The 21,940-nt window shown below is 40.8% G+C and overlaps 3 protein-coding genes across 3 annotated transcripts; 1 reads left to right on the top strand and 2 right to left on the bottom strand.

Annotated features, from left to right (window-relative positions):
- Positions 1-692: 692 nt before the first annotated feature.
- On the bottom strand, positions 693-12,901 carry maco1b (macoilin 1b). Its single transcript, XM_084568945.1, has 11 exons — positions 12,669-12,901; positions 11,155-11,296; positions 9,508-9,634; positions 8,359-8,482; positions 7,664-7,842; positions 6,117-6,678; positions 4,827-4,985; positions 4,271-4,453; positions 3,965-4,085; positions 3,032-3,206; positions 693-2,910 (listed from the first exon to the last, which is right to left on the bottom strand). The coding sequence occupies exons 1-11, from the start codon at positions 12,746-12,748 to the stop codon at positions 2,708-2,710; spliced, it is 2,055 nt and encodes a 684-aa protein (XP_084425071.1). The 5' UTR covers positions 12,749-12,901; the 3' UTR covers positions 693-2,707.
- Positions 12,902-13,867: 966 nt separating this feature from the next.
- rhd (Rh blood group, D antigen) lies at positions 13,868-17,237 on the top strand. Its single transcript, XM_084569455.1, has 10 exons — positions 13,868-14,058; positions 14,382-14,568; positions 14,782-14,932; positions 15,023-15,170; positions 15,319-15,482; positions 15,666-15,803; positions 15,895-16,022; positions 16,097-16,176; positions 16,816-16,889; positions 17,036-17,237. The coding sequence occupies exons 1-10, from the start codon at positions 13,917-13,919 to the stop codon at positions 17,060-17,062; spliced, it is 1,239 nt and encodes a 412-aa protein (XP_084425581.1). The 5' UTR covers positions 13,868-13,916; the 3' UTR covers positions 17,063-17,237.
- A 157-nt stretch (positions 17,238-17,394) lies between these two features.
- On the bottom strand, positions 17,395-20,961 carry tmem50a (transmembrane protein 50A). The gene is made up of 7 exons (XM_084569456.1): positions 20,820-20,961; positions 20,190-20,295; positions 19,892-20,004; positions 19,299-19,366; positions 18,941-19,039; positions 18,071-18,131; positions 17,395-17,961 (listed from the first exon to the last, which is right to left on the bottom strand). The coding sequence occupies exons 2-7, from the start codon at positions 20,289-20,291 to the stop codon at positions 17,916-17,918; spliced, it is 489 nt and encodes a 162-aa protein (XP_084425582.1). The 5' UTR covers positions 20,292-20,295; positions 20,820-20,961; the 3' UTR covers positions 17,395-17,915.
- Between the last annotated feature and the right edge of the window lie 979 nt (positions 20,962-21,940).

Genomic DNA, 21,940 nt, shown 5'->3' with positions numbered 1-21,940 from the left:
GGTAATATGTAAATGGGGCACACCTCTCATTTCCTTTAGCTACAAACCCGCAGCTGCTGGATAGCGTTGTGGAAGTACTGTGGTTCCCGTGTCTGGACTAACAGGGATCAGAGGCATTCATGAACAAATTATTCATAAGTTCCTTTTTGTCAGAGCTGAATGGGATTTTATGGTTCTGAATAGAGGGAATTACAGTTCTTGACAGAGTTGATAACTGAAGCTGGTGAGGACAGAAATAATCTCTGTCAACTGGAATTTTTCAAAGGGACACCGCCCCCTAGTGGCAATGCGCTGCCGGTGCGTCTAGAAAAGCTCCCAAACAGAATAAAGCAAAGTTATGAATTTTATGAATGGCTTTAAGCTTGGTCTAAAACATAGTAGAATCCATATTTAATTTCCCTTCAGAAGGTGATTAAAAAAAAAAAAAAAAAAAATGGATTATAGTTCTGGTGTGCTCTAGCATTTTACCCCTGTAAAGCTGGGAGTCAGGTTAAAAATAAATAAGTGGGCAGAAAAGACGCAATGGAGGATGAGATGTGTTGAGTTTCCCCACAATGCACCTCAAGAGTAGAGGTTTTTAACACTTTTACGTCTGCAAAGCGCGTGAAGTGAACCTGCTACTAGGACACATCAAAACTGTCTGTTCTAAAGAAGCCTCGTCAAGGTGACAGCGTCAAACAGAGAAAAGGCAATTTGCAAGAAAAAAAAAAATGTTTATTCCTTGTAAACCTCACAGAGCGAGAGCGCAGCCAAGGTCAGACCTGGGGGAGAACAGAACAGTGACTGTGGGCATAGAAAACAAAAAACAAACAATACACTTCTCTACACTTTCAACAATCAGTTGATCAAACAACTGACTAAACTGTTATTTTCACAACATCTTCATGAAGCCGATGACAGCGATCCGAGTGGGGGAGGAAGAAAAAAAAAAGCTTCTCTGTGTACAGTTTGTGAAAACCACACGCACGGTGACCATTTCAGATGAAGGTGAAACCAAATCAGAGTCGGGCAATTTGCTCCAACAATAATACCAGAAACAGGAGACGGGGGAACTTGCCCAACGTTGCAAATACTGTAACATTCACGTAAAGATATTTGACTTTCTAGTCCCTTACTTTTAACAACACAATCTACTACAAACAGGTGACCACTTTCTCTACCTGCTTAACAGAAACTCTCATTAAGTGGTATTCAGCTGGATTTTTGACAAACATGTCTTCGCAGTACATTCTTGAACACATTACTAGAGAAACGGGCGTTCCAGTCTTGGCACACGAACTGAAGTGAAACATTAAATTATTTAAACTGCAACATTAAAGTTGGCATTTTCAACGCTTTGTTTACATTGGACAGTCCATCTTTACAGTTTTCCCTTTCGAACAGTTTTTGATTGGAACTCAAGAAGAAAATAGGGCGCAGCAGCTAAACCAAAGGATTTGGGGTTTAACAGCAGCAGAGATGAGCCTCCGTCAGGACATCTGATGAGCTGTATGCTCAGCGGTGCCTACCATCCTGTCAAGAAACTGACATATTACGTAAATAGAGTAAATTAAAAGTCTGTAATTTGTTGCCGTCCCATGTATCTGGTAAATTTGACTTGTATAATGAGGGAGGAGGCAATGAGCAACTTCCCATTCAGTGGGGAAATCAGCAGGCAGTCAAAAAACCAAAAAACCTTGTCCCACTCCACTGGTCGGGGTCAAATTCTTATCTTTTCCAGCTTAGCCAGATGTTTCACAACTAATTCAGAAAGTGTGGTTGGGATTTCATTATCAGACTCACTCCATGTTCTCAACTCAAGGCACTGTGATCATGACAGCCGATGAAAGATTCTGCAGAGCACTGAGAAGATGTACACATGCACTCAACACTCTTTCAGAAAATACAACCAGGTCTGGGTGTTGGGGAAACCAAACTGTTGTCACTAATGCTCAACATTTGCGACCGCTTGGGTTCGCCGAATTTGAAGTTTCTGCTTACAACCCAAGTTCCTTTCCATCTTGTTGCAATCAACGCTTCCAGCTTGTTGAAATCAACACATGAAATTTAAAGTGAACAAACAGAACCACACAATACACTTTAAAAACTATTAACCACCACACCCCAAAGCAGCTGGGAGCAGGGATAATTTGGTGTCCGATTGTGAATTAAAAGAATAAATTAAACGCAACTGTGCCATCTTTGCACTACATTCACCTGGTTGTGCAGATGTTGACGCAATTTCTTGCAATAACGACAAATCGGTTTAAATAAATTGGATTACAAGTCAGGCTGTTGGATAAATGAGAACTCTTTCCAAATTTAAGAGGGAATAATCAACCTAAAATATACAGCAGCTACTCCCCAGGACCAAAGAGCTGGTAAATGGTTGCAGTGTTGATGGAAAAGCAAGTGCAACACCCTTGAGATGAAGATACAGACCCGATTCTGTGAGGTTTCACTAAACACTTAAGAGAAAAAAAAAAAAACTGTGCCTTCCTAGTTGAGATGGGATGTCCATTTGAAGTTTTTTTTTGTCTTTTGTTTTAACTACAACAAATACAGTCACACAATACAACATCCTTCTGACCTGGCAAGTAGAGAACAAAAACCAAGAAAAAACCAAAGTTCTCAGCCGCAAGGTCGTGGGCCAGCAGGAAAACTAAAAAAAAAAAAAAAAAAATGTTGGGAAGATGGATGGAGAGGTGGGAGAAGCAGGGTGAAGCGTTCACTTTTTGAGTGGCTGGTAAACGGAGGCGTTGGGGTCGAGGCCGGAGGGATTGGTGTCCATGAACTTTGAGGAGTAGTGAGGGGTCACGGGGGTCATGCTGCTGGTGTCGGCTGTGTAGGAGATGCTGGGCATGACGGCCATCACTTCGGCTATCTTCTGCTTCAGGTCTTTGATCTCCTGGTCCTTCTGCAGGATCTGACCTGAGAACATATCAAGTCATGTCAGTCTGAGAGAACTCAGAGAACAAGTTTCATTACTAAAAGAACATTTGTAAGTGTATCCACACGGTACATGAGGTGTCTGCATGAATATTTTGTAAACCTTGTGCAATTTCCAGCTGTCTCTTGGCGTCTCCCAGTGCAGAGAAGAGGTCCAGTTTGATCCTGGTCTCTGCACTCAGGCTGTTCTCCAGGTGCTGGGTCTTGTCTTGCATTGCTGAGAGCGCTGACATTAGCACCTCTGTGTCTTTTTCATTTTCCTTATATTTATGAAGCTCCTGGAAGACAGAAGAGCTCAAGTCAGAAACAGGATTGGAGGTTAAGGTCTGTGACTGGTTGCTCTGGCCTACTAATGATTTAATGGTATGTATTCCTACCAGGCAACAACTGCACAGTGATAACACTATGTAGACTGACATTTGCCTCTGTGGCATTTTTAACTTGCTAGATGAAAGTACAGGACAACACAAACTTCCATAACCAATACGAGTAAAATATTCATAAAGAGACAAGCGAATCAAATGGGAATGCTCCAGTTAATTCAAGTCTGTCCACATGGCATTGAATGGCTCCTCCTGGTATGTTTATGTAAAACTGTGCAGCAACGTGTTGGTGCTGCTTGTTTGACTAGCTTTGTCTTAACTTATGAAGATGATGATGATGATGATGATCACCAAGAGTCAGTATCATTTAGGTTCAGCCCATTTGGATTCATCTATTCATGCTGAATGTATAATTCTTGTCACAGTGGCAGAAACAGACAATTGATAGAAGAGCTAAAATGTTAAGTCATAACTCTTCTTTAATCTGGACCGGTGATAAATGCTTCATCACGACTCATGTTATTTTTTGCCGTCTCACTTCTTCTTCTGTTTTCCGTGAAGCCGTGCATTTATAGTTTTAGTGCCAGACAACTACATTTTGGCACACAGACAAATGTAGAACTGCTATAAACCAATTACAAATGAGCACAAAATCTGGAAACAATGTTTACATTTTTAGTCATTTGTTAAAGACCACTAAATTAAAAACATACCTGTACTTTTAATTCAAGCTCTCGGATCTGGTCCTCCTTTAGCTTAATATCCATTGTTAATTTCTTACATTCTGTTTCTAATTCAGTGATCCGCCGCCGCAGCGTGTCTGTGCACTCCCCTCTAAAACAGAAAGGATGCATAAAAGCAAGGTGTTATCAGTTTTGAACACAGATAATCCCACAAAAATGAGCCTCTTCCACTTGTCCAACAGCAGTAAAACAAAGTTGCGTCCACTGACAAATGATGTACGATGAGCTCTCTCGCTGAGGACTTCATTTCAAATCTTAGATGTACTCCTACTGTACCTGGATGCTGCTGCTAGTGCTACTGCTCTGGCTGCTGTGGCCTCCTCTAACTTCTTTCGCTTCTTTTCGTCTGCGAGCTGCTTCTCGGCAGTAGTTCGTGCCTCCTGCTCTGCCTTGAGTCTCTTCTCCAGTTGGCCCACTGCCTGTTTGTCCTTTTGCTTTGCCTGCACAGCATTATGGAGCCTAGCACACACACAATCACAAACATGTTACAGCACAACACACAATCAAAAAGGAACCAAGGGGAGGCTAGATCAGCATGTCATACTTGTGGGACATCATCAGCTATCAGTTCATCCCTTGTATTTTACATGCATAGATTTTATTTGAGCAGCCCAAGTTTATTATTCTGTTCTTTTGTAACCGTAGATTGAAAACCTTGCACCAATCAGAATAACCTTCCAGGAAGACACTCTCCAAAAGTAACTATTAACTAAACAAAACTAATGAAGGGTGTATGACAAGAAACAAAATCAAAGTCTCCAGCTAGTAATGGTCTAATACCAAAAGGATCACCATCCCAGCCTTGAAGAGACAAGACAGTAGCACCACCTACTTGTTCTGCAAAAGCTCATTCTCCTGGCGCAGCTGACCCAGTTCAGTGCGTATGGAGCGCTCAGCGCTGCCCAGCGAGCCAATCTGGCTCCGTAGGTCCTGCTCCACCTGCCGGCTGGCCTGCAGGTCCGCCTTCAGCTTTTTAACATCTTGCTCCAATCTGTCCGAGATGGGAATATGAAAATAAAAATATGATTCAAATATACAAATACACCTTACTATCAAAACATGTTATTTGTACATGATTCCAGATGTTGTGGCCTAATGCTTCAGATAGGAATGGCTGTTGTACTCGGAGCATGTTAATATTTACTTTATACAGACTTGGAGAATAAATAAAATAAAGACATGCTTAAAGTTGATGCTACGGATATTTTTCTTTACGAAGTCCTTTCTGGAAGGCCTTCAGGTAATGCACCATGTAAAAAGACAATACATGCCGACCTGATGGAACATACTACATGCTAGTAGCATGATGCAGGCTCTGGGAAAGCATTAGTCCAGATATCAGCTCCTGACACTTTTACTGCTCACCAGAAGCCTTCCATTCAGGTGCAACACTTAGCATGCTGTGTGACTGTAAACCAGTGTTTAATTTGACAGAACGTTCTGATTTATTCTTAGTCTTCAGACGAAAATGCTTATTAGTCTTATACACATTTTAGTCATTTTTTATCCGTCATAGTTTTAGTAAACCTCGCACATCGTACCAGGAACAGAAGTTCCAAGTTACCATCTGTTTGCATTGTCAAGTTTCTGTTACACCACAATCTGATATGAGCCACTTTAGATTATTCCAGATCAGCTATAAAAAGCACCATCAACTTCTCCACCATTGTTAGTTTGTGCTGGGTACACCAGCTGTCAAACTAACCAATGCTCAAAATAACAACACAGAACAACAAACCATAACATAAACAAACCATAAAAAACAACAGTCTGCCCAAGAGTCTTCTTAATGATTTGCTGAAGTGTGGGAATAAGCTATGCAGGACACTCCCCGCTATGCACACAAAATACAGACAAACTTATACAATACTTTGCTGTGCTGTTATTAAACAGACAATAGGAAAATTATTACAATGACTCCTCAAATTTAAGCTGTGATGCACGCTATGTTCTCCTGTTACAGGTGCACACAATGCAGTATGTACATGTAAAAACACGAGATAAAACTATGACTCAGGACAAAACTTTCCCCAGACACTCATGTATTCTCTCAGCACCAAAGGGACATTCTTGGCCAGATATGTGACCACAATATGACTGTGTCTAAGCCTGTGTTTCTTACCTAACAAGTGCTTCTGGTTTGCTCAGCTGGTTGTTGGGAATACAGTTGTCTGTGGGATCCTTGTGGGACCCACCCGATGTCCCTTTCCCCACTGGTAATTTGTGCTTCTTCTCATTCTTCCCTGTGGAAGAGGAAGATGATGTAGAGGACGGCACACTGCCGTTGGCAGCACTATGGCCACGAGGCGAGGAGTTGACGGTTGCAGCATTGCTGCTAGCATTTTTGTAATTTTTGGAGGATGAAGATGATGAGGAGGAACAGGAGGAATTGTTGTCCTCTTTAAGCAACAGGTTCTCTGTGCTGCCCAGCTCTGTGGTCAGTCTCTTGTTGTTCATATGGTTCTCCATATACTCCATCTCCTGGAGTTTAGAGTCCACTGACGATGGGAGGATGCTGTTGCTGTTGTGTTGCTTTTTAGCCTCCCCGCCACCTCTTCCCTCTTTCCCTCTATACTCTAGTTCTGGCAGTGGCGGCGATGTCTTTTTATTGGCTGGGGCGCCGTTCTGTGACACAGGCGGTGTGTCTACTTCAGATATTCCTTTACCTGCTGGTGCTGCTGGTGCTGCATGAATAAAGAGGGAAATGAAAGAAATACGAATGAAATATTTGACAATATTTATAGTTTTTATGTAGAGTTTAATGGTCTCTTTTGATACAATATTTTCTAAACATCCCTTTAGGTAACAACTGTGAGCATGCAGTTTAAGTGTCACTTGTGTAAAATGTTGCTGCTGTGACAACTGCACACCGTACTGCACAGCTGTGTTGCTTTTCAAGTGATCTTTGTTTTTTCCCCCCTCATTGGCTGTCTAGTGACAAATTAGGGCAATTTTTTTTCTCACTGTACAAGACAACTAGAGCAACTTTGGCATCTTTACCTAACCACACCCAATGGCTACAGCCTCTTGTGATCTTTGTATGCACGGTGTTTGTTTAAACCGTGAGGCAGGTGCACCTGCAACCACATACTTTGGATAGAAATGAAAAGCTGCTTATATTGGTTAAAGTAATGAGGGCTTGTTTGAGAAAACAGATGCATGACAACCCAACAAGACCTTGTCTGGTTGAGATTACAAAGATATGTTTCAATCTAACTGCCATCCACTTAATCACACCTCAAAGGAACTGTAGCTGGATAATTCTGGCTGTATAAAACTTAAAGCATAATTCAAACAGGCTATTTTCAGTCTTAACCAGGACTCAATATACCACAGCACAGAAGCGGTGCCATACAGGACCCTACGAGACCAAATAACTAAACAGACGTCACTTCCTTATCACAAAACAACCTGGTTTCTAACGGCCATCTCAAACAACCGTCTTAAGTGGCACAAGAATGAATGAGAGATGCTTCAGTTACCCCAGCTATCAATGTGTTATCAGAGACTTAAGGCAGTGAGCTAGCAAATAGGGCGGTAGAGTAATCGGATAATTCAATAAGCCTAGGCATGTAATCACATAATGTGATTTGATTGGTCAGTTCTAGAAGGTGGTGTATATGCACCTGAACCAGGTGCTTCATTTGCCCGTACAGTATTGACTCTTACCTTCTTCTGCTTCTCGCTCTTGCCTTTGAAGCATCTGTTGCTCTGGAGGCAGAGCCTGCTGTAGGAGCTGCATGTAAAACTCATTCTCCTTCTGCACCTCTTTCTGCTTCCGGAGGCGCATCTTATAGCTTACATAGCTCTTAAAGCCAAAGCCTAGTGTGACCACAGGGTAGCCAATACTACAGAGAAGGACACAGAAAGGTACAATGCATTCATAAAGGTTCATAGATCAAAATCACAAAACACTAATTCATGAAACATGACGCAAAACCCCTAAAGTCTAATTATAAATGATTGCCAACTCACAATGATACAGGGTGACACAACTAAATCCATCTCAAGGTCTTATGAATATTAAAAATGCAGAGGCAGAAGTGCAGACGTTTTCCATTATGGTACAGTATGGAAAGTTTTCTGAAAAATGGCGGTTTAAAATGACAAAAATATCAATGGTAGAGCAAAAAAATAAATAAATTAATAAATAAATAGCTTTTAAACATGGTACAGTTGTTCCTACTTATACAATAAGGCACATTCATGTACAAGTGAGTTTACGTGTCACGTAGCAAAGAATAAAGCTGTGTGATCATTTTGATTTGTTCATATAATGCTGCTTTTACTCTGTACTAGTCTGGCACATTCAGTCGGCATTACACACAGACACTTCTTTAAATTGAAGCCCGTTCGTGACTCACCAGTGTGCAGCAAAAGGACGACACAAGTCGACATGGAAGTTCTTCAGGTCTTTGAATCTGATGGCTGCCTCTATGTAAACAAAGAGTATCCATAGAGACACAGTGGGTAGACAAACCCCCCTCTCTGAAAAACAAAACAAAACAAAGCAGGACAAAGACGTTAGAACGGGGCATCGTTATTTACATAACTTAAACACCGTCAAAGCCATAATTTTAACGTGCATCAACATGAGCCAAAAAAAAAAGAAATACACTTGTTCATGCAGAAATATGACTGGATGACCCAGTAAAATACCACCCTGAATAAATCACAAAATTTAGAATACAGGGGATTATCAAGTTTGCTTCGCTATAAATTTTGACCATTTGTGCTACGAAACATCCTGAATGTTATCAAATGTACTTTGCACATTTTCCTATAATGCTTCCTAGCCAGTGGAGAGACCACAAACTTTCAGATAATGTCAGATGTCATTACATGAAAGTTAACCAGCAACTGCCCAAAATGTAGTCAGGATACAGACACTAGTCATTGTCTCCTTGGCTGTAATGCGTTCAGAGATTCACCACCAGGCTGCGGAGTGGTAGGCGATATTAATACACCAGTGACATGCGATGGTTCTGAATGTCACTGGTGAGGAAAGTTGGAGAGCTCAGAAAGCAACTGAAGGGCCACCCCGTTTCTCCCTCCCCCAACAGGCACTAGGATTTCAATCTGACACCTGGCTTTTGGTCAACACAGGGGGATGCCACTAAATCAGACTGACAACTAATCCGCAGAGCGCAGATCAATTACACACTCAATGTAAAATTCTAAGAAACAAGCCAACTATTTGGACAACATAATGTGCATGGGCATTGCGCAACACATTTCACACCTGCTTTTCTGTGAAACACTAAGTGGAAGTTATTCTAAGTATTAGTTCCATCCATGACTAATAAGAATTTATTTTAATGTCGTTGTTAATGTTGCTGTAAATAAACAGAAAGATTCCACTTTGCTTGCAATAGTAACAAGAAAGGTCACATGCTTTTATTTCCATCTAATTCTCTAAAAAACGCTCGTCAAATCTTCTGCACTCGCAAACTGCCCATATGTAGTGTTTACAGTTACAAAAATCAAGACAAGTAAACACAACACAGGCTTACCTGTGTGCCAAACATACTGCACCCACACGTAGGTACTGGCAGCAAAGAACAGCCATTGCACTGGGATGAAGAGGAGGCAAATGATGTCCGAGGTAAACGCCACACACACAAAGAATACTGAGAAGGCCTGTTAGAGAGAAAGAGAGACGAAGTGTTAATGATAAACTACACGGAAAGATAGCATTAGTAGAATTTTACATTCAGTTAAGACAAATGAATAAATCAAAACATAAACTGCTCCCTTAGAAAAAATAAGAAAACAGTGTAAGGTGAGCTGTTGGACATCATTAGACAGAAGGCTGGGTCCCGTATTGTATCTTAACTAGTTTACAGCAGTTTAACCTGGTCTTAAATGATTAAATCCCACATACCACTGATGGAAATTTATGCCAGGAATGACTACATGAATGTGGCATTTTTGATTCTCTCTTTTTCCACATACAGTATTAATGAGACACATACACACCAACAAAACACACACCTACACAATGCATTTCAAGAGCCAGCTGTCCAGTAGCGATAATGGACGCAAGGCAAAATAAAACTATGATAAGCTAACACAGTATATGTAGATGGAGCCTCATCAGATCTGTCATGTGCATGTAGCACTTTGATGAAGAGGGAGCACGCAACATTAAGGCAAACCAAACATGTCCTTTTTGAGACTGCAGGAAGATGGACATAATGTTTTGTCAACTGACGCAACAGCAAACTAACTCAAATCTCTGACGTGTTAAGGATCAGTAATGTGTTGTTTATTTTGCATCTAATCCTGCATTTCCTGCTTGTTATACTGATAGTAGTTCTCACCTGTTCATCATCTGTGCTTTGACTCCCAGGCTCTCATGAAGTTTCTACCGTTTTTGATCAAGTTTGACTGCGTCAAAAATAAGGTTACCATCTTACTCTGAAAGAATATGACCGGACTCTCTTCACCATACTTGCTGATGTTAAATCCCTATTTATGTTTCCATGCGCACAAAATAACAAATCACTGGGATCAAGCAGGTGGCGCACAATTGTGCCTCGGGATCAAAGTTTATTAATGGTAATTAGTGCTAAAAGCAATAAGTTGGTAATCTTTTGGTGAAAGCATTTGGTGAGGTGATAAAAGTTCTGTAGTGTAAGAGATGTCTCATTTTACATTTAGCAATATAACACTGTTTAACGGTTCGCTTGTGAATTATTCATACATTGGACATTTTCATGTTATGGTTGGTTGTTAATTATTTTGAATGCACAGACACAACTCAACACTATGTGCGTCTTCCTTCTTGTCACACTGCACTGTTAAAGCAACGCCCTGTAGTTCTTCTTTTTAATATACAGTTCAGCAACCCATACGTACACAACCTACAAATTCTATTCATCCCATCTCATACTCTCAAGAGTAAACTTCTTTATGCTCAAGTGATATTTAAAAAAAAATAATAGTATATTGACAAACATTAAAGCACTGTTAAGGCCAAGTATGGGGGGAAAAAACAAAAGACCAATGTGTAAAATGGAATTATGCAGTTAGCCTCAGCACTCTTCTTGTCATATGTTCAAAAAGATTACATCTGTTTATTTGGAGAAGCATAATTCCATAATGCTCTTTCTCCATTGTTATGAAAGCATAACAAATAGTAAGACGTCAATACTCACCAGCCCCTGGTATCTAAAGGAGTCGTACACACTCCGGATGAAGAGCCAGAATGGCCAGAGGTACTCAAATCTGAACTCAAGTACAAAGTCTGCCAGTAGCACCAGTGCCCAAACCACCAGGAACTTCAGGTAGAGGAAGGTACTAAGAACAAAGACAAATTGGAAGAAATCACATTAAAAAAAATAAAAAATACAACACACACAAGTGAACATACGTGTATATATATATATATATATATATATATGTGTGTTTTTTAATGTACACTTTAAATTAGATTTGTTCTAACAAAAGTGATCATCATGTTTACCCTCTACACTGAATATATGGCATATTCTCATTACGTGGAGTGTCTGTGCATGGGATGGACTGAGTGTACGATGTGTGTCTGAGGCATACTGCTGCAGTTTGACAGATTAGATGCCTGTGTGTGATGCACTTAGACCAAGCAGCTTATGTTTTAAAATGCAGAGAGACATCTGAAAGGCAATCTGAAAGACAAGCTCTATAGCAGCACTTCTGCTTCAGACATCTGGATATGACAACAGTTCCTAGCCACAGTATATTCTTATCGTAAGGGCTGTAGACACAAGAAACTGCTGCCAGTTCTTGCCTTCTAGTTCATGTCATTTAAAAACAAATAAAAGATTAATATAATTGATCACTGTTGACTTTTTATTTGTTCTTACACTGAGGAAAAAAAGTGACACAGTGGGGGTGTTCTTTGATCTCAAAGCATGACTGTTTTGCGGTGGGACACCTGTTCAATAATTCAAAGACTGCCCCACATCTCTATATCTGGATGCCACGTGTGTAACTGTTGGCCTTCAGCGTTTGGCTCAACAGATATATAGGAAGCCACACAGAGGTGGAACCATCAGGTGTGGCTAATAAGGACAAGCAAGTAACTTTTCAGTTTGGACAGCTTTATACAGCAACACGAGTCAGATCAACTCATCATAGTTTTATCAGCCGACATTCATAGTTAATGTTATCACAGCTTACATCGGTGTTGTATAAATAAATCACATGTGGAGGTGATTGCCATGAGCGGACAAAGCGTTGACCTAAGTTACCTTTGCTAACAGGGAAGCGGCTCATTTTGACACAAGCAGCAGATGACAACTGACGTGGACAGCCAGCGCTGGACAGTCAGGGCTGTTTAATTAACGTTTGAAAATCCACTACACCGCATGTCAAACAATACAACTGCTGTGAAGTGGACCTTGTGACATACATGGTCCAAATCAGGCTGTTTTTGGGGCCTAGCGCTACAGTTAGCCTAACAGCTAACGTTACCTGCTAGTGTACAGCGAAAACATACAGCTAGCATACACTAAGCTACAGCTAGCAGCTAGCTAGGTGAACGGGCTATCTAGCGGTGGCAGTTCATTGGCACCAACAGCAACCGTAGGACTTTGTACGTTCTGCAGCTACCGAGTCGCCAGTTCAACCATACAGGGCCCCCCAATATTGTCGTGAAGAGGACCCCTCAGTCTGGCTCAATATAAGTTACCTGCCGTATATACCCTCGGTGATTCGGTTCCGTTTTAACGGCCGTCGGAGTTTGCTGCAGTCCGCATTGCGCCGCTTCATCCTCCTCCCCTTGGCTTTGGCCTTCGAGCAACCACTGTAATCTTATCCAGTTTTCTTGTGTATACGGACAAAGATAATAAATGAAGTGCCTGTGGTATATGTCGCTGTTATTATTTTTTCCCCACTGGAAACAAAGAAATAAATAAAGGAGTCAATTCGGGAACCTCCTCTTTTTCTGTTAGCGCAGACTCAATAAGCTCAAACCGCGCTGTATTTCACGTACGTCCAGTTGTCAGACGGCCGGTGCGTCCAATCAGTCCGCCCGTCGAGGCCTCCCTTCTTGGCGGACACAGGCAAGAGCCAATCACGCTTCATCGTGTCCTCTCGCTCAGTTCACTTCCGCCAAACACAACGGAGGAGAGCGAAGGGGGCGTGACCCGCCGTGTGTGGAACGGCTAGACGTCCGACCAATCAGAGGTTTGTGGACAAATCGGGAACCGCTCGTCGACCAATGAAATAATCGCGGGGGCGGGGATTACTTTCCTACAGGTTTTTGCCTTCGGTTTGTTATGAGCTGAATATATGCAGTCTTTGGGACAGAATTCCCTTTGTGCCTGATACAAAGACACCCATTCCTGCATACGTGGGTTATTTATATCAGGCCCTTTGTGTGTGGTTCATTGACAGAGTTGCCCCAAGGCGCTGAACACCATCTATGTTTTGTTACTAGGTTAAAATATGTGCACGGTGCATGCGCGCGCGTGCACGTATAATTGTTTTTTTTAAAAGTGAGGGCTGCTGTTATCGTTGCATATGACATGATGAACTACATAATGCCTTTTCTTCATCAGCGTTTATAATGTAATTGCTCAATCCGTCAAATAATCCCTCAAATCGAACAGTATTAATTATAACTAATATATATTTATATATATATATATATATACAGAAGGCATTTTATGACCCCAATCTTGTTGTAAAATCTTCTTGTAAAATTATTATAATTGTTGCTGTTTGGTTTGAAAAAAAAAACAAGAAAAAAAAAACGTGTTTCCTTACGCATAACCTCATGTTGGCTTGCCAACACAGTCGTTTTTATGCCCTGATAAAAAAAAAAAAAACAAAAAAAAAAACGACACGCTGAGCTCTTGGGAGGTTGCGCCCATTTCCAACGCGTTGGGGAAACTTTTGCGCCACTTGGAAGAGAAGTGCGCAGCAGACATTACCAATGGCTCCCTGGTACGCACCGAGTCTGCGCTCCCGTCTGGCACCTTTGCTGCTCTTTCTGCAGACAGCCTTTATCATCATATATGCTCTTTTCAGTGAGATCAGAAATGAAGATGGTGACACCTTCGGCACCTTATATCCAGGTAAGTTTTATTTTTAGCTTTGAGGGAGGGGAGGGGAGATTAAGTCAGTGAAGGTAGGCACTTCAGGTTTAATTGACAAAGCTAATTTTTGAAGAAAATATGTTTTAAACAAACTTCATGTACATGCCTCAAAAGGCACAACAAACACGAAATTGGGGAGTAGCTGCAGTTATTACTGTTGGGCAGTGATAAGCTCATAGCTGTTGATCAGAGGAGATGTGTTGTTCCTTCACAACTGGGCTAAAACTGGTCTAAAACACAACAGTTTAATTGTATTGGACTGTTTTGTAATTTTTTTTTGTAATTGTGTGCTTCTTTTGCAGAGTTCCAGGATGTGAACGTGGTGTTGATTCTAGGTTTTGGCTTCTTAAGCACTTTCCTGGTGCGGTATGGTTTCAGTGGCTTGGGGTTCAACCTCCTTGTGGCTGTCATGGCCACCCAGTGGGCCATCATACTGACTGGCATCGAGTCCTGGCACGACTCGGGAAAGTTCACCATAAATTTGAAAAGGTATATTGTGACATTTTCATTTCATTAAAATTATTTCTTCAAATGTGTGGTTATGTTTCTGTTTTAAACAACCTATCACCTACAGCAAAAGTACATTTTATTTATTTAACTGGAATGTTTTAATCAGCATCAGATGTTCCTCAAAATGTGAGCTATAAAAATTGTTTTTCACTGTCTTCATTTTAATATTATTGTTTCTAATGTTTGATGTAGCTTGGTAGTTGCTGAGATGTCTGCAGCGTCTGCCCTCATCTCAATTGGAACCGTGCTGGGGAAGACCAACCCAGTCCAGCTCGTCCTTATTGCCCTGCTGGAGGTGTCGGGGTTTGTCTTGAATACTTGGCTCCTCAAGACTCTACTGCAAGTAAGCAAGCTGTTCTATTCCTAAAAATCTGGGGTCAAGAATATTCACACCAATGTCCTCAGGCTTGTCCTGCTTGTCTACTTTGTGTAGGTCAAGCCTCCGGACAGCATCATGCTGCTTCACGTCTTCGGGGCCTTCTTTGGACTCATGTTAACATGGTTGCTCTTCCGCGAAGGCTCGCAGCAGAGATTTGAAAAAGAAAAGCTCAGCAAAAAATCTGGATTGTTCTCCATGTTAGGTGAATAGCACTTTATGTTTGATAGTGTAACTTTGAAGTAGGATTTGTTGTTGGGTAAAGAAATGTATGCATTAGTACACATACACTCTGGTAAAGCAAAACCCTTCTACATCTTATGCTTCTCCTTTCTGTCGTCTCCGTTCTCCAGGGGCCCTGTTTCTCTGGATGTTTTGGCCCAGTTTTAACTCTGTGCTTCTGGATCCTGAGAGGAAGCTGGAGGCCGCGTGCAGCACCTACCTGGCCCTGGCTGTCAGTGCTGTGACAGCAGCTGCTGTGTCTGTCCTCTCCCATCCCAAGGGAAAACTCAACCTGGTATGATCTGACGCTTGATATGTTAACATAACGTTACGCTACTTCATGAGCAAAGTCAATACAAGCTGGACTAAAAGAGATGGTGACTGTTTTTGGAAAATGTGAAGCACCCGAAACTCAAATAAGTCAGCCGGTATGCTTGACATTGCTGAGATCTAATTTAGCACGTCTTCACTTCGCTAGATCCACATCCAGTCATGCATCCTTGCTGGTGGTGTCGCTGTTGGGGTTTCTGTGTCAGTAGTTCGTCAGCCATGGGAAGCCATGACAATCGGATTTATTGCTGCCATTATATCAACCATTGGATTCCATTATCTGAAGGTTTTCATCAGTCATCTTCACCTCAACATTTACCTTTAAATTAAATCCTCTACAAACCATCACAACTCCTGATACCTTGTTATTTTTCCAGATCCACATGCTACTTGCATTTCAGTGCCATGACACCTGTGCTATTCTGGGCACACATGGACTTCCTGGTCTACTGGGATGGCTCACGCTTCTCCTCCTGAAGATAAAAGACTCTGATGATCACACAGCGTAAGAATGCAACAGTCACACCACGAACGCTGAAAAGGTGGGACACCTTGTGTAATCGGTTCTTTGTTTTGTAGGGCTATCCAGTTCGCCGTATTTCACATTTGCACTCTCCTCCTTACCATCAGTCTAAGTTTGTCTATGGGAATCATAACAGGTATGTGTTCACTTAAGTATGATTATGACAAAAGACAACATGGAATAGTGTAATTAAAATATGTCTACACAAATCATTTTTACTTCACAATAATTGCGGGGGCTCACCTTAAGTCACCTCTTATTATGACGTGCAAAAATATGTAAGATGACAGATGTCTACAGGTGTATACCAATGCTGTTATATACATTCACTTGTCAGTTGATTTGGTGCACGAGTGAGAACAAATGCATTTCAACATAACTGTCCTGAACTTAATCTTAGCTTCATGAAGATTATGGTATTCAGCTTGTGTTTAAAAAACAGAGAGAGCTGTTGATTCAACTGTAGTTTGTAGTAATATGAAACTGTATTGTGACGTTCTAACACGTTTCTATTATTTTGACAACCCGATTTTATGCAGCGGGCTAGGCCAAATAACAGCAAACACATTTGTGTTTAATTCAATCCAGTTTAAAATCACCACAAACTGCATCCTCCAGAATGATCATGCAGTAGAATTACCGCCTTTCTGATAAACTGAACATTAGGACTGTTATATTGTAATGCATTTGTTTTCATTAGTGTACCTAATGAACTGGCAAGTGAGTGTATTTAGCAAGCTGTTTTCTTAATGACTATTTATGTCATGGTTTAAAGGGTTCCTGCTCAAGTGGAACTTCTGGAGACCACCTCAAAACAATAAATGCTTTGATGATCAGGCATACTGGGAGGTATGTAATGCTTTTTTTTTGGGTCAAGAACAAAATAAAGTCTTTCCGAGGACATTTAAATGAATGTTTATCATATACTGAACTGAGCTGTGCTATACCCTATCAGGCAAATCCATTAATCTGCAATGTATCTTCATGTTTTGCAGTTTCCCCACCTTTTGGTACTCAAGTAAGAAGATGAAAAAAGACCTGATCTTGGAAGTGCGAAACATTTTGGCGTTCATGCCACTGTACATAATTTCCTGCTATTAATCTTCTCGTAATGAACAGTAGATAATAGATGTTTTTATGTGTGCATGGGAGGGATACAAATCACGAGCTGAACTGTGGAAAGAGGAACATCAGACTTATTTACTGTTAAGTGTGTTTAATGCCATCAGTGCCGATTTGGGTGTTACACAAGCAAAATGAATAGGTGCTGCACTTAAAATACAAATCTCCAGTACAGAAACAGCATACTGAAGTTGTGAAACCTTTGTGACTTCTGGTCAGCAGTGTGGGCTACTTAAATTTCAACAATAAAACTTTATTACTGCAAATTTCAGAGCCGATGCAATGTTATTTCAGGAAAAATACCAACAACCCCATTTGGTTACATTCAGTAAATGTGTGTAAATTATGAAAGACTGCTCTCGATAATATCTTGTACCATAATATATAGATACAGACTTTCCACCCAAGACAGTTTAAAACAAAGGATGTCATACAAGTAAGTATACCAAAATGAAATGTGGACAGTTCAGCGTAGCAGGGTATACACTCTTTGTTATACACAAGTTGTAAACCATTTCAACAACATGGCTACACAGTCTGAGTGAAAATATTCAAACTTTCCCAAGATCTATGGAAATTTGTGCTTAGTAATGATTTAGTTACTATACAGCAAACTATATAAATTAAACATGTTCATCTGAAAGCTAAGAAAGTTATATGTATAAAGTGAATAACCACTGAAGCATATTGTCTCATACAATACAGAAAGCAGAGTGTATAACCGTAGACATGGAGACACATTACTGGCGTTCATTACTGCCAGAGATCCTCTGTACGTCCAAACTTGAAGACCAAACCCCTGAATCAGAAAAGAAAAAAAAAAACACATAAGGATAACATAATCACTATATTTTCATTGACTGAATCTTGGGACGAAACAAAGTTGCCACAAAGGACTCTTAACCTACCCAAAGAAAATGAATGCATTTTGGAAGAAGATGGCAATACCAGGGTAGACCACATGTTCCTCTGCAAAGACACAACAGGTTTAAAAAGGATACAACATCATACTGGGCTAAGATTGCAGGTGTTTTATAATCCTACCCACCTTTGAAATCAAGTTGCACCACACGCTTAAGAAAAATCGTCACAAATATTCCCAAACTTGTAGACATTATAGAATTTGAAAATAATAGTGCAACACTCAGCATTGAATGCACCACCTGGTTTAGTCTCATGGGAAAGTGGACATAAACAAAGAGGAGACCGCAGTGCAACAACTTGCTGTAAAATCAGTGCAGTGCAGCAGGTGGAGGGAGTGCACCTGCAAGCTGGTTTGCCAGTCCACAATAAAAACAAAAGAAGAAGAAGAACTTGCCAACGATGGCCTATCATTACCTTTATCATTACCAAGTATGCTAACTTCAGACTTTCTAGAGTACAGACTTTGGAGGACAGGAGAATGAAGACCATTATTCTGTCACTGAAACAGCAGTGTACTTGATGATGCCCACGAAAAGCACTCAGGGATACCTGGCTGTACGGGGCAAGTACACATCCAGATATTTGGACTGTACTTGGCCAGATGTGTACTTTGAATTGCAACTGTACTTAGGCAGCGACTGATGACGTTTCACAGTAACACAAGAACAGACAAGATTGGGCATTGTACCTAAACTAGTCTCTACAACTTTTAGCTCTCTTGCTCTCACTGTATTGCATGTTTGGTACTCAGGAGTTGCTTAGCACTGTAAAATGTCTCTCAGTGTCACGCCCCATAACTAGTCATAAAACAGTTAGTCAAACTGAAACATGAAGAGCAGATAAACAGGACTTACGAGTACGAGATACTACGAATCCTCCGAACAGAATCCACATGGAGGCAATGAGAGAGCCAAAAGCCAGCATGAAGCCAATGAAGAGCCACACTCTAGCGCCTGCAAGAGGAGATAAGACAGGGTGGGTTACTGGGTGATGTGACACAGCGCTTCTTTATTGTGTTTTGTTTTGCTGCTTGTACAGTATGTTGTAATAATAAGTATGTTGTATGAGATTATGGTATAGGAAATGTAGAAAGTAGAGTTTTAAAACCTAATTAGTACCTAATTAGGTAAAGGTGAAATTGAGGAAGATAATGATAATAATAATAATAATAATAATAATAATAGGGAAGTTCATATCCCAGATCATACACACCTGTCTGTCCCATGCAGCCTTCGCTGTAGCTGTCTCCTCTCACTTGGCCATTAGAAACAGCATTTATCCTAGATGGTTCAAATAAGATAACATCAGAAGCTAGTAAGTTACTTTTACCTGAATTACCAGCATTTATGCACTTTAATCCACAAGCCAAAGCCCCGCTGAGTACATGGAGCTCCTCATTGTCATGCAGATGGTTTAGTATTTATCACATGAATCAGGTATGTAAATTTCAGTCACATGATAACAGATGTCTGAGGATACTAGACCAAAACACAGCATCAGCTGACAAAGTCATCAGCAAGGTTGACCGGGCTCATTCACATCCAGCGCCAGAGTCCATCCTTGAACAGAGAAACTTGAACTCCCACCTTCCAAATATACAACCTCCAGCTATCACATGACTGAAACTCTATACATAGGTCACGTGATAACAACTACCCCTCCATGTGGTGAGGCAGGACTGAACATGGGGCTTTATGCTTCACAAACACTAAATAATAGCAGGCCTACATGAGAACTTCTTTCAAAATGTAATATATATATATATATATATAAAAGATCCTCCACCCATAGGAAGTGTGACTTACATGAGAAACGCCACTGTAGCTATGACCCCACACGTATGATAGGCATGATGAAAGTCTGCCTGATTAGGGTATTTCACTGCTGCATCAATGATGATCCACCAGCCGGTGAAGAACTGCAAGGACAAGATTCATAGTTGGGCTGAGGACTTTAATGACAATGTGAAGCATTAATGTGCAGAGATCCTCTTAATGATCACTTACAAGCTGAGATCGAAACTAGGCAGATACACACTTGGAATACAGTCTTTGAGCAGACAACACTACAGTCTGTAAAACCAAAGTAAATCAGTGGACATACCAGGACTCCAGCAGCTACAGATGCGATGGTGTTTCGTCTCTCTCCCCAGTCCACATTGCACTCACAGTCTCCGCAACGGATTCCGTCCAGAAATCCTGACATGACTCTGGAAAAGGGCGTTAGTTACAATAAAACTGTAAGTGAAAGCAACACCACAAAAACACGCAGTCATCTTAACAACACGAGTGTTTAATAAATATGTTTGAGTTTATAGATCAGCCGTGAAGCCAGATAACCCGGAAAATGGAAACATGGAAATCGGTGTATACTTTAATGCGCAGTCGCTGTACAGGAAGGATGATGCTCGTGTACTTAGCACCGACAATCCCGAAACCAATTTATTCTCTAAATTTTCAACTCTTTAACATCTATTCGACAACAATGTAGTCGACGCGTCCCGTTAAAAGTTACAGAAACTGAAAGTATATGCATAAAGACGATGAAAGGCCGTGTCGTCTCGTTCTTTTGTTCAACGCTTTGGTACTAGCAAACATTTCCTTGAAGGTTTCTTCTTGCTACGAAGTCGCTGAAAATAACATTTGAACTGCAACGACAATGGCGGTCGCGAACAAAAACGCGCACACCAACGATTTTATTTGTTTGTAGTGTCATTTTCAAACGAATTCTTACCTTTTATTTTCGGTTTTTGATGTGGACCCTTTGGATAAGCCCGACTTTGCTTCCGAAAGAGCTCGACCACGCACATGCGCACTTCACCCACACCCATTTGATGAGGGAACCTCAGAGACGCTGTTGATAGTGTTGCCTTCAAGTGTTGTGTACAAAATGGGATTTTTTAAACAAACCATGAACTCTGTTGATAGTGTTGCCTTCAAGTGTTGCGGGTAAAATGTTATTTTTTTTCATTGCACATAAAACATTAAAAACTTTTGTATTTTCAGTGGTAGAATATTAATGCATTAATATAATAATAATAAGAAGAATAATAAGAAGAAAACCTTTATTTGTCCCACAATGGGGAAAATGCAGTTTGCAACAGCATGCAGAAATGACAGATAGAACAGATAATAGACATATTGCACAGACTAGTGTTATTACACCATAAGGTGTAATAATATTGCACATATTAGGAGTGCTCGCCGTGCAGCCCAACAGCAGCAGGAAGGAAAGACCCTCTGTGTCTTTCCTTCACACATCGAGGGTGAAGCAGTCTGTCACTGAAGCTGCTCCTCAGTCCCGTCAGGTCACCATGGAGGGGGGCGGGACTCATCGTCCAGCATGGGGGACAGTTCAGCCAGAACTCCCCCGTCACTCACCTCCCCCACCAAGTCCAAGGGGCAGCGCAGGACAGAGCTGGACTTCCTGATGTCTTCGGTTTAATATTAATTGTAATAATATAGAATTTTAAGAAACTACTATTATTGAAATACCGAATGTGTGTTACTTTTGCTGCTACTTGGAGTGCAGTGTAAGCTGTGATTGAAGGATGCACTGTGGATAAGCGTAGTATACTGTCACATTTACTCTCAAAAATCAGTAAATACATATACGTAATTAAAAATACTGTATATTTAAATCTAATAACAGTGAAAGAATGAAGGCATACGTTTGTCATGTTTATTATTATTATTGTTCATTGGGTTATTTGGATGTGACTAATCTGTGAGGTAAAGCTAAATAAAAGATTTATTAGAAGGAATTTGGTTATGTTAAAACAAAAACCAACAGACAGTCAACGGTCTTCTCTGTTCCTCAAATAAAACCAGTAGATCTTCTTAAAGCCATTTGTG

This window comes from Chelon labrosus (assembly GCF_963514085.1).
Source record: "Chelon labrosus genome assembly, chromosome: 20".
In the NCBI taxonomy this organism is placed as follows: Eukaryota; Metazoa; Chordata; class Actinopteri; order Mugiliformes; family Mugilidae; genus Chelon; species Chelon labrosus.
This window is presented reverse-complemented; position numbering and strand designations above follow the sequence as displayed.

What these genes read in the sequence shown, in the direction of transcription:
- maco1b (XM_084568945.1), bottom strand. Translation starts at nt 12,748, where the DNA reads ATGAAGCGGCGCAATGCGGACTGCAGCAAACTCCGACGGCCGTTAAAA. An exon ending in ACCGAGGGTATATACGGCAG is followed by an intron (nt 11,297 to 12,668) that starts GTAACTTATATT and finishes CTTTGTTCTTAG; the next exon opens with TACCTTCCTCTACCTGAAGT. An exon ending in GCAGTATGTTTGGCACACAG is followed by an intron (nt 8,483 to 9,507) that starts GTAAGCCTGTGT and finishes TTTGTTTTTCAG; the next exon opens with AGAGGGGGGTTTGTCTACCC.
- rhd (XM_084569455.1), top strand. Translation starts at nt 13,917, where the DNA reads ATGGCTCCCTGGTACGCACCGAGTCTGCGCTCCCGTCTGGCACCTTTG. An exon ending in TTCACCATAAATTTGAAAAG is followed by an intron (nt 14,569 to 14,781) that starts GTATATTGTGAC and finishes TGTTTGATGTAG; the next exon opens with CTTGGTAGTTGCTGAGATGT. An exon ending in GACTCTGATGATCACACAGC is followed by an intron (nt 16,023 to 16,096) that starts GTAAGAATGCAA and finishes TTTGTTTTGTAG; the next exon opens with GGCTATCCAGTTCGCCGTAT.
- tmem50a (XM_084569456.1), bottom strand. Translation starts at nt 20,291, where the DNA reads ATGTCAGGATTTCTGGACGGAATCCGTTGCGGAGACTGTGAGTGCAAT. An exon ending in AGGCTGCATGGGACAGACAG is followed by an intron (nt 19,040 to 19,298) that starts GTGTGTATGATC and finishes CTCCTCTTGCAG; the next exon opens with GCGCTAGAGTGTGGCTCTTC. An exon ending in ATTCGTAGTATCTCGTACTC is followed by an intron (nt 18,132 to 18,940) that starts GTAAGTCCTGTT and finishes GTGTCTTTGCAG; the next exon opens with AGGAACATGTGGTCTACCCT.